Raw genomic sequence first — 15,876 nt, forward strand, 5'->3', positions numbered from 1 at the left:
TTTTTGTTGTTCACTGAAGACATTTGGGTTTAAGATCAAAAGATGAGTATGAGACAAGAGTTCAGAATTTCAGCTCTCATTTTGTGGTATTCACATCTAGATGTGTTAACCAACTCAGGACATATCACTGTTTGTATTAGACTACAGCATTCTAAGGTGAGCAAAAGTAAAGTAACAAATAATAAGCCTGCGACCCATCGACATCACCAAACTGTTGCATTCTTCATTTGTGATGCTATTCCAGGCTTTTGCTGCAGCTGCAGAATTTGCCTTACCGTTCCAATACTTTTAATGCCGACGTTTGATCTCAGGCGGACATCGGCAAGACTTGTGTTACTATTTGACCGTTGATTATGATTTATTGATTTGCAAACAACGGTGGAATAAAAGGTAAGGTAATAAAAATATAACAGTTCATTATGTTCACTGAAAACAAGGATATGGATCTTATATTGCATTTCTGTCAATAGATCTTCAGAAATATTACACACTGGACCTTTAACTGACCTGGCTCAGATAGGCTCGCATTGTCACACAGGATGCACCAATGGTAACGGAACAAAAGTCATTTTTCTCTTTTCAATATGTTGAAACAGAATCTGAGATTGATTTCTGCCTCCTAGGTTCCTGTGGGATTCTGCTACTCTGAAGATTGCTATCCCACACACGTCTTGACAAGAAGAGCAGGTACTTCGGTTATAATTGAACTTAAAACCAGAAGCACACAGTGCCTCAACTCTTGCGCACCACTGATGCTCAAACACTTCACACCCACTTTCGTCACTTCTCGACAGACTTGAACAGTGAGTGTGTTAAAAGGAAGAGACAGCTGTAAAAGGCCATTTTAAACCCCCTGGGAGAAGATGTTGGAGAAAATAAGATGCTGCCCCTCCTACAAGTGATACATGCGTCTGCTTCTCCTGCACAACTAGAGAGAAGTCACCTAAATCATGACTGGGCACTAAAATAGCCAGAGAGACTAAATTAATTATCAAAATATCCGCATTCATTTTGCCACCCTTTAGAAGAACTTCCAAAAGCTCTAGGAGGATGGCATATCATCATTTTCTGTGATTCCAATTGTTGTCAATATCAAAAGATGCCTGAGTGTTGAGCTTGAAACACATTTTCCATCTACCTGTGTGTTACAGTGCTCCCATTGTTATGTTCTTCATCAGTATGTGCACTTTTAACTGTGTGCATCAGAAGCTTCAGTAAACACTTTCACTTCTCACAAGCAAGCAGCCTCCGGTTGTTTTGTTTTTTTACAGAAAAGTATATATGAAAAGCTAGTTTCTGCATGTCGTCCAGATTTTCCTTAGCTGAAACAGTCAAGCTGGAGCGGTAAATATATGAAAGTGGTCAGTTTTTGCGTGCTGAAGTAGCACAGCATTTTTTCTCCCCTGTGTTTCTTTCCAGCCCACAAATAGATCACACTAAAAATGTCATTTTTCCCTCTGGGTTGGTCACACAAACTGCTTGCAATCATTGTGAGATGACACATGAAATAAAATGCATCCACCTTAAAACACGAAAAGAGGGAAATATTGCTTTTTAGCAGCAAAAGGCTACACTGTGTTCACCAGCAGCTTACTGCTGTGCATGTAGTGTACAGTGTGTTTCTAGAACTTTTTCACTGAAAGAAGCTTCTTGCTGCAGCCAAAAGTGAAACTCTGAGAGCAGTGAGAGTGAATCAAAACTGTATATTTGCAGAGCCGAGGGGAGCAGATTTTGGTGATAATTCTGCATTGGTTTGTCAACACCTCTAATATCACACATGGAGTTTGATAGATTTTCATTATAAAAATACTGATTATAGCAGCTTTAACAGCCAGTGTGGTCATATAACAAACTTTTGTGCCTGCCAACACAGATTTGCACCAGTCAAATTGCAGTACGGAAATATTCACACCCCCTGGTGAACAAGTGTAGGGGGCCCTATCCTGGCAAAAAAAAGATAAGTTTAGTAAGTAAGATAAATAAATGAAACTTAAATTTCTTCTTTTTGGTAATTAAAATTATGAGCAAATGATTGCACAAGTCAGAACAAAGACCAATGATGCTGATTTCCTGGCAAAACAAATATTGTTATTTAAAGATTACAATATTTCCTCAAAAAAAGTGCCATTACATCTCTTCTTTGTTGATCAAGTGATTTTACTTAATAAAAATACTATGTCAGCCTACTGAATGGCTGCAGCTATAAATGTGAGTCATGTGCGCGATGCAAAGAGACTTTCTGTTCTGTTCTTTAGACCGTGGGGATTTCTCCTGGGTCATAAACCTCTATGGAATTCAATCCACATCTGTTCGCCTTTCTTCATTTTTATGCTTCTTATCATCAGGCTGTTTAGCTATCTGGTTGTCTGTCTATCTGTCCAGAGGAAGTGATACGCATGGTCTCATATAATTAACATCCATCATATAAGCTTGTTTCGACAAGGCTACCATGAGAATAATGGTGTCTGTGAAAGGGTGGTTACACTGCCAACAAAACATCAACCACCCTTGTCACCCATCTCTCATGTTAGTAAGCTCCAGGCGCACACATACACCCACCACACATACAGTAGCATGTTCATATTAACTCTCAGTGCTGAGTGTTGTTGCATAAGTGTTCGCGTGTGTGTGTGTGTGTGTATCGGCTGAGGCTGCTGTCATGAGGAGATAGCAAGTTCCCCCGGGGTTGTCAGTGACCTTGTGCTTCTCAATGAGCTTTTTTCTCATGTTCAAACAGAGCAACAACTCCCAGCAGTGCGCCTCCTTCACAAACAGTCACAGCGCCTCATTATTCCTCCTTCACATGTCACAAAGACGCAGTACATTTCCCACCTGTGGAACACTTCCCACCTCACCGGATGTTGTGTGTCACCAATCTAATTTATCTTGATCTTTGTGTTTCTTGTGATCTCTTCTGTGCTTTGGTCTGTGTATGATCACTTGACTTTTTGTGACAACTTTATGTCAGTGAGATTCTAAAGTAAGACTACTGTACATCCGTCACTACTGCTACAACCCATCTTGCTACTGCTACTTCTGTAACTCAGCATGTAAAGTGCCTTCCATAGTCATGTGTACACCTGAACATTACATCCATATGTGATGTTGAGCATCTCATTCCAAAACTCTGGGAATTAATATAGTTATAACAACTTCCACTATTCTGGGAACGCTTTCCACAAGATTATGGCTGCAGGGATTTGTGGAATTTTAATGGTTTTGTCATTACACCTGGTACAACAAAATGTAGTTTAACAACTAACCAGAGTTGTAAATTAGGGATGCACCGATCTGATATTGATATCGGTCCATCTGTTCATTTGAATAATGTGCATACTACGCGATGCATCAGCAGTGTAGATTGCAACCTTTTGCTAGGAGAGCCAACATTGAATTTTTGGACTCTTAAGCAAGCAAGCTATAAAAAGCAAAAAGTATATAATGTACAATGTAAGTTCTTTGGAAGACGTTTGCTCTGCATTCTTAGTATTATGGCAGGGACTGCGAAGAGACAGAAGTAAACGTCTAAGCTTAGGAAGCTAAAGGGAAAAAGAGCAAGTGACCGGACAAGAGTACATTTCAGACTGGCTATTACTTGGCACCAGAGATGGGGACTCGAGTTAGAGACTCGGACTCGGAGTGCAACTTAAGTCGCACACACAGTGACTTGAGACTCGTTCTCAAAAGACTTCAGACTCGACTCGGACTCGAGGTGCGGAACTCGTGAAGAATGTTTATTTTTAGGAAACGTCTGATGAGCTTGCTGTTATTCCCTCCCTCCGTTACCTATAACCTGCATACGTAACACGTAGCATCTGCTGCGCGCGGCCGCACATGAGAGAGGACAAGAAACTCCAGCAGCTGCTGTGCCATTTCATAAACTTTGGCTTTAAAACTTCATAAAACAAGACCCAAACAAAGACGCGCTGAACGCGACATAGGTTACTAATATGAGGTTAGTAAACATGTTTAGCTCAGCATTGGCCATCTAACATTAGTTTGCTTCTTGCTTCAGCTACGACCAACGAGAGGTTTACTCCGACTGTCATTCGTTATGAAAAGATGAATGAGCGTTTGTTTACTTGCCAAACTTGTGGTGGCCGATTAACGTAATCATTTACGTCCCGCTGGCTGCCATCACCTTAATTATTACCGTTGGCTAGAAAGAGGTTACAGGTTTATTGTTGATCATGTAACCTTACAGTTTTATTTAGTTATAACATTACACTGGGTTTAAGTCTGGGAAGTGTGTTGACTTACAGTATTTAATAAGCTGTCAATAATTGCATTGTACATTACATGGCTGTGCTCTGTAAATGAAAAACAGGTTACAGTTACAGAATTCCTTATAGCCATGCAGTTTTATTAGCAACCTGGATTTGTAATAACCACAAGAGACTTGAGACTTGACTTGGACTCTAGCTCAAAGACTTGAGACTTGACTTGGACTCTTGCTCAGAGACTTGAGACTTGACTTGGACTCGCGCTCAGAGACTTGAGACTTGACTTGGACTCTTGCTCAGAGACTTGAGACTTGACTTGGACTCTTGCTCAGAGATTTGAGACTTGACTTGGACTCGCGCTCAGAGACTTGAGACTTGACTTGGACTCTTGCTCAGAGATTTGAGACTTGATTTGGACTCTTGCTCAGAGACTTGAGACTTGACTTGGACTCGCGCTCAAAGACTTGTGACTTGACTTGGACTCTTGCTCAGAGATTTGAGACTTGACTTGGACTCGCGCTCAGAGACTTGAGACTTGACTTGTACTCTTGCTCAGAGATTTGAGACTTGATTTGGACTCTTGCTCAGAGACTTGAGACTTGACTTGGACTCGCGCTCAAAGACTTGAGACTTGACTTGGACTCTAGCTCAAAGACTTGAGACTTGACTTGGACTCGCGCTCAGAGACTTGAGACTTGACTTGGACTCGCGCTCAGAGACTTGAGACTTGACTTGGACTCTTGCTCAGAGATTTGAGACTTGATTTGGTCTCTTGCTCAGAGACTTGAGACTTGACTTGGACTCGCGCTCAAAGACTTGTGACTTGACTTGGACTCTTGCTCAGAGATTTGAGACTTGATTTGGACTCTTGCTCAGAGACTTGAGACTTGACTTGGACTCTTGCTCAGAGACTTGTGAGCATCTCTGTTTGGCACAAGATTAAAGCTAAAAGGATGCAAGAGCTGGCCTTCTTTCTGTTGGACTAGCAAGTAATAAGTTCTTTGCCAGCGTACTATGCATTGGGTTGTTGTGCTTGCATGATGTTTGACTGTTATAGCAAAATTAGCCACAGACAGAGTTTTAGCTGCTAACTATAAATCTCGAGTTGATGTTAGCAAACTTAATAGATAACACACTTGGACATCTGTAACATTAAACTAAGTGCTCTTCCGTCGGTTGCGGCTGCGAAAAAAGTTGGATCAGTGCATCCCAGGGGCGGAGCTAGACTCTCAGCACAGTGGGGGCAGGGCTTCATCACGGGGCCCACCTACTACCAAATCATTTATTTACCAAGTTTACATGACCCCGGACTCACTCCGAAAGTTCACTGAGTCTGTCTGCGCCCAGCTGCCGGAGCTGATCGCAGCCATTCTAGTCAATGCTAGTGTTCACACCAGAAGCACTGCAGCGCGTCCCAGAAACTCAGAATACACAGCCTGTTTATTTGTGAAGCAGCACAGAGTAGATGAACTGGGCAGGAAGTCAGACAGAGAAGCGGTGCAGAGAATCCTGCACCCGCCATGGCACCTGGTACCGGTTGTTTGGGTCAGGTGGATCGTGGTCTGCTGCTCATTAATCCAAAAACCCTGTCTTCATCTTCTAATGACTGTATTTATGTCATAGTGTTTTGGCAATAAAGCCAGAAAAAACAGATAAAAAACAAAAGTGTAGCGAAGTTTGAAGGAGCTACCGGCTGCTGCTTCAACAAGCTCTGCCAGTTGCATTAGCAACCTCTATTTAGAGAAAAATAGACCATAAAGAAGAGCATGCTTCAGGACCGACCAATCTTGATTGACAAGTCATTACCATGGTGACCTGTCAATCAGGCTAGAGTGACACGTACCCACGGCATTGTGTAAATTTAACCAGTGCCGCTGAAAAGCTTATTAGGAGATAGCTGTTCATTTTCTCTGGTGAGTAAATTTTGTTTTAAGCCTGTTTTTTGCAAAAAATTATCATCTCGCTTAAAATGACCGTTAACGTGAATTACAGATGCACCTAGCTAAGCAAGCTAGCTAGCTCCACACAGAACTGCTGGCTCCACAGTCTTATCCAGTGCCACGGCGGCGCCCTAACGGCCAAACTCAAGGCTTCGAAACGGCAGTCCACAAACCAACTGGTGACGTCACGATGACTACGTCCTTTTCTTACAGACTATGATAAAAACCAACAACAAAGTTTTATGTGCTGAAGCCCGTCAGGCCAAAAAAGGATCAGATGAACTTGGTGCTACATGAAATAATGCCCACCAGGTACCTGTGCTCCTAACTAACGGTTACCATGTTCAACATCTAAGTTTAGTATGTTAGCATGCTAATCATTAGCACTAAATACAGTGTACAGTTGAGGCTGATGGAAATGTCAATTTCAGTTTTGCAGGTATTTAATAAACCTAAGTACACAATAAATTGATAGTGTTGAGGTGGCAGCCCAACTGACGGTGAGTGCCCTGTGCTCTTTTGTTTCTTTTTCCTTTGTCTCGCATTTCTGTTTTCTCCTCCCCTCTCCCCCTGTGTGTGCTCTCTCCCTCTCCGCCCCAGAGCCCGGCTGATGACCCGCACCTGTGTCTCGTCAACCTCCACCTCCGCCCGCCACACCTGCCTGCCATCAGCCTCATCTTCAACAGTATTTCTACCCCGGTTCTCGCTCCAGTCCTGGTGCCACTTCAGCGTTCCAAGCTCTCTGATACCTCGTTCCCTAACCTGTTGTCTCCCGAGACTAACCCTGTCTTTTCTTTCTCCCCGCCAGGTCCACTCACCTCCACCATCCAGTCAGCTGGTCTTGCCTACCTGCCCGGCCTCCTGCCCCCTCTCGGTCGCCTCACTCAAGCCTTGCCAGCCCCGCCAGCTCCTCGGCCCTCCGCGCCCACATCTGCCGGCGTCCAATTTACCCCTTTTCATCTCCCATCTCCCCTTTTTTCCCCTCAATAAACCTCTTTTGTAAACTGACAAGCGTTGCGTTTGGGTCCGTTCTGTCCGAAACCGCAACAGATAGATACAATTCATCCTGTATCTGTATCAACTTTCACAGCAATCCATCTAATAATTAGAAACCTTTCACTCAAATCAATCAGTCAACCTCATGGTGGCGCTAGAGGAAAAGTCAGTAGTATTCATCATCTGGGAACAATGACTACTACATGCTACATATTACTGTCATAACAAAACGTCCATTTTAGAAGCTTCACCATTGAAGCATATATTTTAAAGCTAAATTGCATCACACTCCATTGTACATTGAAATTCCTGTTGAAGTCACCCCCTGTACAATAATGATAATGTGATTCCCACTGGGGAGAAGTAACAGCCCTCCTGCACAGAGGTCACAGCGATATCTCATCCAGCCTGGAGATATTATGTAGGGTCAGGAAAGAGCACACAGGGTTATACTAAACATCCTACAACTCTATCACCTCATTTTCAGATGCAAAATGGAGATATGAATTAACACTCTCTAGTTGGGCAGCTCATCAAGAAGCATGCCTGAAGCAGATATTCCCTTATCTCTGGTGGACTAATAAACAGTCTTTAATGGTAAATTATTATACATCTCAAAGGGTTTATAAGCCTGCTGACTTCAAAGAGACGGCCCTTTGCAGAGAGACACTTTGATGTAACATGCTTGCATGAAGTGTGAAGTCTGTCACAGGATTACGAATCAAGGAGCATTACTTTTATTTTAAGCCTATGTGCGTATGCATATGTCTATGGAGAAATTCTAATTGAATAGATAACATCCTGATTCAAAAATTGGTTGGTTACAGTTCTCAGTGTGATCAGTAATTAATGTCATCTAGCATACGATGCAGAGAAGTACCAATAAAAGGCTGCAAGCCATAGCGGTGAGAATGTCTTTCTTTCTGTCTTTACTTTTGCCTTTTTATTGTCCGCTTCAGTCTGCCTTAAACCAACGTAAACTTTCACCTCATGTCAAAATAATCTTACCGCCCCAACATTCACTCATGTCACTTCTGTGGAACGGTCAAACTTGATCTGCACTGCCTGAAGTGAGCGTGCTAAGAACTTTCCCCAGTTATCTTTCTGGCCAATAATCACTGATCTGTGAAATGAAAGGTTTGAGGGCCTGAGTGGGGCCTGCTTGAACCCTCTCTCTCAAATGCTAAATCTGCCCAAACTCAAGTGACCCACTTCACCGGGGACAGTGGAGGCCTGGAGTGGACCTCAGCTTGTTTACAGCTTACATTAACAGTGCAGATATGGTGTCAGCATGCATACAATGTGCTGTGTCACTGAACTATTTCTCTTGGCATCCCTGCACTGTGCCAGCTGTATCTCCCTGCTTTAATCTGTCGGTCACGTCTCCTAAATATATCCCCTCTCTCTCTCACTGTCTCTCTCACTACTTTGCTTCATACAGTAGGAGTCCTTATCTTCAAGGAACATGACTGCAAAGGGGTGTTACCAAAGAATTATATTGAAATGGGGTGTAACCCACCGTCATAAGTACAGTGTTCTTGGATCAAATTCTTTCTGTTGTTAGTAGAAGATATACAGCAGTTGGTGTTGTTTCAGTTCATAATAACCTGCTTTTTTGGAAGGTTTTTTATTTTCTTTGCTGTTGAGAGATAACTTACAGGAGGACTTCTTATATGTGAGAGGTAAGTAGTGATAACATTCCTAGAAATTTGGATTATTTTGTGTTTGTTAGACTACAGAAATGGCTTTCAAGTAACTTTGGTTTGTACATTTTAAAAGTACAACATTTACAGTGAACTTTAGAGGTGCATTTTGTTGTCAGGCCCAGACTAGCTGTCTCTCCTTGTTTCCAGTCTTTGTGTTAAGCTAAGCTAAGTGGCTGTTAGACATAAGAGTGGTATCAATGCTCTCATCTAAGTCTCAGCCACAAAGAGAATAAGCATTTTCCCCAAAATGTCAAAATGTTGCTTTTTGGGAGGATAAAAGCTGTGAAGACTGAGAGCAGGGATCTACCCATTTTGTTTTCATAGTTTTCCCTCCTTCCCAGCTGCTTCATGTTAAAAACTGACCACTAGTGTGTCCCACCCTCATGTCATGTGTTATGAATGTTGCCAAGCTGAGCTGCGCTTTGTGTGTTGGAAAGACTTCTTGGACTTCATGAGTCTGACTTACTCCCAGCAACATATAAGCAAGCTGTTTTTAGTTACATGTTGCATTTGATGCGCAGACAGCTCACTGGTTTCCTCCAGAACCAGGGATCCCTTGTTACTATGTCAACCTGCACAACAGGAGGAAATACATTTGATTAAAACTCTGGCTCTAGTGTTGAATACAATAAGATGATGTTAACGGAGAGATAATGGTTTTGACAGAAAAGCAGAAAAGGAACATTCTTTTTGTAAGGGTAGGGGATTCTTTGCACTTAGCCGTTATGCATTACACTACTTCACTGTTCCCTGCAGGACACGCTCTTAAACAAACAACACATAACAACCTACATTATCTATGTAGCCCAGTGCCACATCATGCACACTGTAGCAGCCTCCTACACAAACAGTGTGCAGCACATTTCTGCTTTCTCCAAACACCCGTTGCCTCAGGGCAAGTGCGTCGCTAGCGGCAGGGACAGACCATTTCTGCTGCAGCTGAATGAGTTTAGCCTGAAGATACAACAATGCTTCCTTCATCTTTGTGGCAGCTAAATTTGAAGCAGAATTACCTAAGGCCAAAGGAGATGATAGCATTCTCAGCATCTCCGCTGCAATGAATGTCTATTGGTTTTTCCCTGGTCCCGCCCACCAAGAGTGGGGCCAATGCATAGACACATGGCCCAGATGTGTGTGGAGATTTGAAAGAATGAACCAAGAGTTCTGGGAATCTGGGAAGTGTTTGAAAAAAGGCATTGTCAGGTTTCAGGTTGGCAATCCCACTCACGCCATGGCCAGGCATGAGTGACTGTATCTCAACTCCAGAAGCTGAATGGCTGGGGCTCGGAGCTGTGGCGCAGACCTGTGACACCTTTTCACTGTCATGCTCAGACAATAGCAGTCTGCTGTCCTGTTCTTTATTGAATTTGAGGAAGTTTACACTTGTTTACACTAAAGATATGGGTTAGTCCTCATCATAAAATCCTTTTTAGTGGAAGCTAAGCAGACAAACATGGTTATTAGATTGAAATACCAGTCTGATCTTACATTAGTACTTGCAGAGAAAGAATTTAGCTTAATTAGCTGGCAAGCTACAGGTGATGAAATCCAAATGCTAGCATCCATGCTTTTGCCTACCTCTGGTTTTCAAAGTACACTCTGCTGGCATGCAGAAAACAAATGTGCAAGGTTCACATATTTATAAAGATAGAAATATGTAGCATGAAGCAGAGAGCACAGTCACAGATACACTTCTATATTGACCAGGACAAGATCAAATTAAGCCAGCCATGTGACAGTTGATGTGATGGATTGTAGACTAGGACATAAACACACACATATAACAACATCTCTTTTTTCTTGGTCCACTGCTCTGTGTGTGTGCGTGTGTGTGTGTGTGTGTGCGTGTGTGTGTGTGTGTGTGTGTGTGTGTGTGTGTGTGTGTGTGTGTGTGTGTGTGTGTGTGTGTGTGTGTGTGTGTATCAGGAAAGAAACCAAAAGTCAAAAGACGCCTTAGGATAAGCAGGAAGAGGCAGCTGATGCCAGAATAGAGGAACAAGCCTCCCAAGAAGAAAACAAAGAATCTGTCAACTGTACAGCCGCAGCCAGAGTACCATAAATTCATGCACACAGACAAAATAGCCTTAAATACACAGCAACTTCTGAGAGATTTCATCATCTGCAGTGTAAAATTTCACCTGAAATTATCCAGATTTTCTTGCAAAATGGGGTTTAAAATTGAGAGACGTGAATAGCCCCAAAATATTTGGTGATTTGACATGCTGTGTAGGCAGTGAGTGAGTAAACAGCACAATGTCTGCTTTTAGCTAAAATTCTCCTTAAAGGCTGAACTTCAAATCTCAGCTGATTGGTAACTAGGGAATATGAAATTTGGAGCAAAAATATCTCTTAAGTCAAAAGATGCAAATTGGATTCAGTTTGGCCTCTTGCTACATGCCAGGCAGTTAAATACTGTTAGATAAACAAATGTTACACACACAAGTACAGAAAGAGAAAATAGTCCACTGGCCTGTACACAGGGGATGTGAGTGTATGGAATTTTAAAATAAAAAATAGATAACAGTACTACCACATAATGATTTAGCGCTGCATGAGTAACTCTTTCCAGAACTTTACCCTGAATTTGGTAAATAATGAAACAAATGGTCTGCTTACGCATTTAAGCAGGGAGATTTTTACTATTTCTGCGTTTTGCAGTTTGTATTCTTCCACTGTAAACTAAAGGTAACGTTGATTTTAATACATTAATATTGGCCTACATTTATCATATATTGTATCCTATCATAAATCTTTTCTTACATCAAGCAAATGCATCATTGCATGTGAACTTTAAACTCCACCAAATGTTCCGCTATACTGTACAGCCCAGATTTAGCTCAGTCTAACACTGGCGACCAACTGCAGGACTGAAATGGCTGTTGAGCAAAATAACCTCAGCGCCTCTTAACGTGATAGGACTAAGCTTGGTTCAACACTTCTCTGATGATGACCGTGAAATATTTATGGCAGGGCACAAGTTGGGAAAGACAGGGGGAGGCATGTGTTTAAAGTTGCAGACTCAGTGTCTCTTTTAAGTGACTGACCATGGAGAGCACTTAAAATTGTCTCTTTCTTTTACGCAGGCTGCCACCGAAGAGGACGCACAAGGTAAGAAGTCAGCTGGGCTGGAATCATCATGAGCTTACCATCAGCTTCCATCTCTTCTTTGTCACTCTCATGACTATGCCTGCCTAGAATCTATTCTTTCTTGACAGATGATAATTTACCATAAGAATAGAAATTTAAATCAGGGTGACAGAATGGAGCCACGGTTGAGAAACAGCTTTACTTTGACTTTAACAACATTTCTTACATTCTGCCTGCCTGTGACTCATTCTGCTGTACACGAATACCATTATGGCCAGTTTATCCTGACTCTTTTCACCTTTTGCACAGAAGTTACTGAGAAATTGGACATTACAAATACACAGGTGGATATTTCAATTTAAAGAGAGAAGGCTGCTAATGATTTACTATTTCCCAAAATTCATCCTAGAATATAAAAATTAGGATTCATGCAAAGTCTCCACAAAACTGATATGTATTTTGAAGACAAGAAAAACAGAAGAAGTGAAATCGGGAATTTTCATATACATATACATAAATACATAAATTACAAGAGTACTGCAGCAAAAAGTGTGTGTTTGTGTGTGTGAAGCAATTCAAGAGCTCTGATTCTAACAAATCAGTATAACTTACTGTCTGTGTGACATTTGGAACTGAAGTGATATTATATAGGGGGCCCTGTCATTATATACAACTTGAATTTCTTCTTTTTGGTGATTTCAGTTTTCACTTACACAAGGCAAAACAAAGACTAAGGATTTACATATTCTGATTTCTAAGCAAAAATACATTACATATAGTGCAACGTATACTTTTCTTTCTTCTGTTCTTTCTTCAGGGAAGGAAGACGCTGGGGATCACTTCTCCATACATATGGCACAAAGGATGTTTCATGAAAGTGGGCAAGAAGGCAGATCAGGTGAAGCACAGGAATAGACTTTGTTGTAACTTATCACACATTTATATGCTCAGTATTCGGTATTGTGTAATTACAGGATGGAGCATATTCAGTATATGTGGCTCAAAATGTTTTACCATGAATAATTATAAATACAGTTGCAGAAAATAGTATGTGAACCCTTTGTAATTACCTGGATTTCTTCATAAATTGGTCATAAAATGTGATCTGATCTTTATCTAAGTTACAACAATAGTCAAACACAGTCTGCTTAAACTAATACCACACAAACAATAATGTCTTTTAAATATATACAGTCTTTTTCCAGTGACTGTGTATGAGTTGATAAACAGAAATCTAGGCTACAGAATCTCATTAGCTATTTGCATTAGTCCCTCTATGCTCCTCTTGAAATGATGACCGCTTTATTTATTGTGGCTCTGCCCATAGGATATGACAAAGGGGCAGAGGAGAATGGCCTGAGAACAACATTATATTTAGCCCACTTTTTTCAAACCAATTTCTGTTGGTTAATTTTTTATGCCTGCTGGAGGGCTGTGTGGAGTAAAAAGCTGTTGTGTTTTGCTTATTGTGTCTCATTATATTGTCTATTGTACCTCCCACGTTTAAATTACACCTAGGTCTATGATACATAATTAACATAAGGACAGTTTGATAAGATAAAAAAATAGCCTTAGATAAAAAATTACTTCAGCTGGAGAGAATGTTAATATTTATCTGTAATTTAGCCTTGAGTGTTGTCTACCTTCTAGCATTTTATCTTCCTAGTTTGAATTCTGTTCTGTCTCCTATATTGCAGTCCTGGGAACAGTGGCAGTGCAGGTCGAAAGAGATCCTAAGACAGGTGCCACCGTCATCAGGTCAGTGGCCCCCGTATCCACACCAGCTGGTGCAGCGACGGCTACCACCATCTTCGACGATGGCCGGAAGAGTATCCACGCTGTCGGGGGAATGGGAGCCCAACCCTCCACTGAAGAGCTCGGGCAGATCTTGAGCGCTATTGATGGGGTCGGGATGAAGGTGCTGCTGGATGATGTCACAGTCACGCCAAACAAGGCAGAGACAAAGCTAGAGAGAGTAGATGTCAACAGAGCTCCAGAGGTAAAAGTCTGGTCAGAAGAGGACAACAAGCAGTTAGACAGCTCTAGAAGCTACGACTTGGAAGCTGAGCTGAAGAATGAGAACTGTGCTGCAATTATGGGAAAAAAGGAGGATAAGAAAAAGAAGAGAAGCATCATGGCAGTTAGAGACAATGTTGGAGAAGTAGAAAACATGGAGGATCTGAGGTTGGAGGAAGGCCCGGTCACTCTTGTGTTCCTGGGATACAGTGATGCTACAACTGACAACGGTCACGGCCAGAAGGACAATGAAGGCATGCTCACTGTGGAACGAGTGATTATCACTGAGGAAGGAGAAGAACACGTCTTAGGGCCTGATACATCTGCTTCACCTCAGACAGGGAAAGAGTTGCAAGACAAAGTGTTTCAGGACATTGCCCTGGATGGAAATGGGCCAGGAGTTAAAGTCCAAGAAGAGGGAGGCGATAAGGTGCTGCGTGATTCATCTTCACCCAGTGTAGAAGAAGTAGAAGGCACCTCCAAGCACATGACCTGTCAGTGTTGCTCTGTCATGTAAGAAAATGATTGGAGAGCGAGACTCCCACATCAGCGTATCATTTGTAATGTTTGTGTCTTCCATCCTGGCTGATATAAGAGAATATACCACCGTCTGTATTATATTAGAACGGTTTTGGCTCTGAGCACCCACCGCTACACTTTGCCAAAGAAGGAGACATTTATTATGTTGTATGTCTTTTCTAGCATCTATGGACTGGCAACTGGTATGAGGGGCTATTTAAACCCACTTCCTCCCTCTGGTGGATAAAGCTGAGAATTTCAACATGCTCTCCTGCAGGCATGCAGATACTTCTCACCTTAACTGTCTCCATGCTTTAGGACATGTTTTGTGCCAAAAGCAGTCCATAGCCTATGTTTAGCTTTGTTTGCTCTAAGAATGGAAAAGGCATATGTTACAAGTATTTGTAATAGAAATTATGGTGTGTTTTATTGTGTAACTTTAATGTTAACATGAGGTGAAAAATAATTGACTTGAAACCTCCTTTTGATACTTTTAAATATGTACTGTCTTACCCACTACCACTCAGGGCTGTAGCTTAGGGAGCCAACTTTTGGGGGTTTTAATGTCCTGAGGAGGAGTTTGTATTCTACTCTAACTCCTGGGTCAGATGTATTTTAGTGTCAAAATCCATAGTTCAGCTTTTTGGGAAATACCTTTATTTGTTTTAACTTACTGTATAGCTGCCCCTTGACACTGCAGCATGTCGGGTTTTTTTGCATGAATTAAACAAACAAAATATCATGTGTTCACCAGTGAGTTTTAGTTGTCTAGCTAGTAGGCAGGCTTTGTTACCTTTGTATCACTGTAATTCGGTATAACATTGATTAATTACAGTGGATGTTAACTGGAACATAATTATAAAACAATATAATTAGTATGTCCATTGTGTCTAATTTCTTCAAGATCCCACTTTTGATATAAACTGTACTCACAGTTTCACACAAACACAAAAAACACTGCAGTGTGAACATGTTCCACATCTCTAGACGGCGCAACAACATTCAGTGTCTTCCTAAAGTCAAACTCCATGTACAGCTCAGTTTGAAGTAGTTATGACATCATAGTAAGACTGCTGAACTATACATTATAATTTTGTAATGGCCCATTCAACTCTGGAATGTCATACTGTACACACTTGAATCACTACAGTGCTGCTGTGGGTTATTTCAACTGCGTACTGCCTCTGAAAGAAGAGGATTTTGTTTGCTCACATGACACAGAGGAGGGGAAGGTACAGGTGCTAAGTAGATCAGCTGGATCATTAATATTTCCACTGAGGTCGGTCCTATCACGCACTGAAGATGACTGCAGCGCTACAGTCAGGTGGGTCTCTTCAAACTTTCTACATTGTTTGTTTAGCTGTGAACTTGTTTGCTTTTCTTTCACTC

The 15,876-nt window shown here is 41.7% G+C and overlaps 1 protein-coding gene across 1 annotated transcript; it reads left to right on the forward strand.

Moving 5' to 3' along the window:
• Positions 1–8,612: 8,612 nt before the first annotated feature.
• Positions 8,613–15,365, forward strand: LOC119883043. Its single transcript, XM_038693513.1, has 4 exons — positions 8,613–8,841; positions 11,949–11,973; positions 12,770–12,850; positions 13,650–15,365. The coding sequence occupies exons 3-4, from the start codon at positions 12,805–12,807 to the stop codon at positions 14,483–14,485; spliced, it is 882 nt and encodes a 293-aa protein (XP_038549441.1). The 5' UTR covers positions 8,613–8,841; positions 11,949–11,973; positions 12,770–12,804; the 3' UTR covers positions 14,486–15,365.
• Positions 15,366–15,876: the final 511 nt, after the last annotated feature.

The sequence above is a fragment of the Micropterus salmoides genome, unplaced genomic scaffold (assembly GCF_014851395.1).
Source record: "Micropterus salmoides isolate LMB-PRFRI ecotype aquatic unplaced genomic scaffold, ASM1485139v1 Ms_hic_scaffold_10, whole genome shotgun sequence".
NCBI classification, from domain to species: Eukaryota; Metazoa; Chordata; class Actinopteri; order Centrarchiformes; family Centrarchidae; genus Micropterus; species Micropterus salmoides.

What these genes read in the sequence shown, in the direction of transcription:
- LOC119883043 (XM_038693513.1), top strand. Translation starts at nt 12,805, where the DNA reads ATGGCACAAAGGATGTTTCATGAAAGTGGGCAAGAAGGCAGATCAG. An exon ending in TGGGCAAGAAGGCAGATCAG is followed by an intron (nt 12,851 to 13,649) that starts GTGAAGCACAGG and finishes CCTATATTGCAG; the next exon opens with TCCTGGGAACAGTGGCAGTG.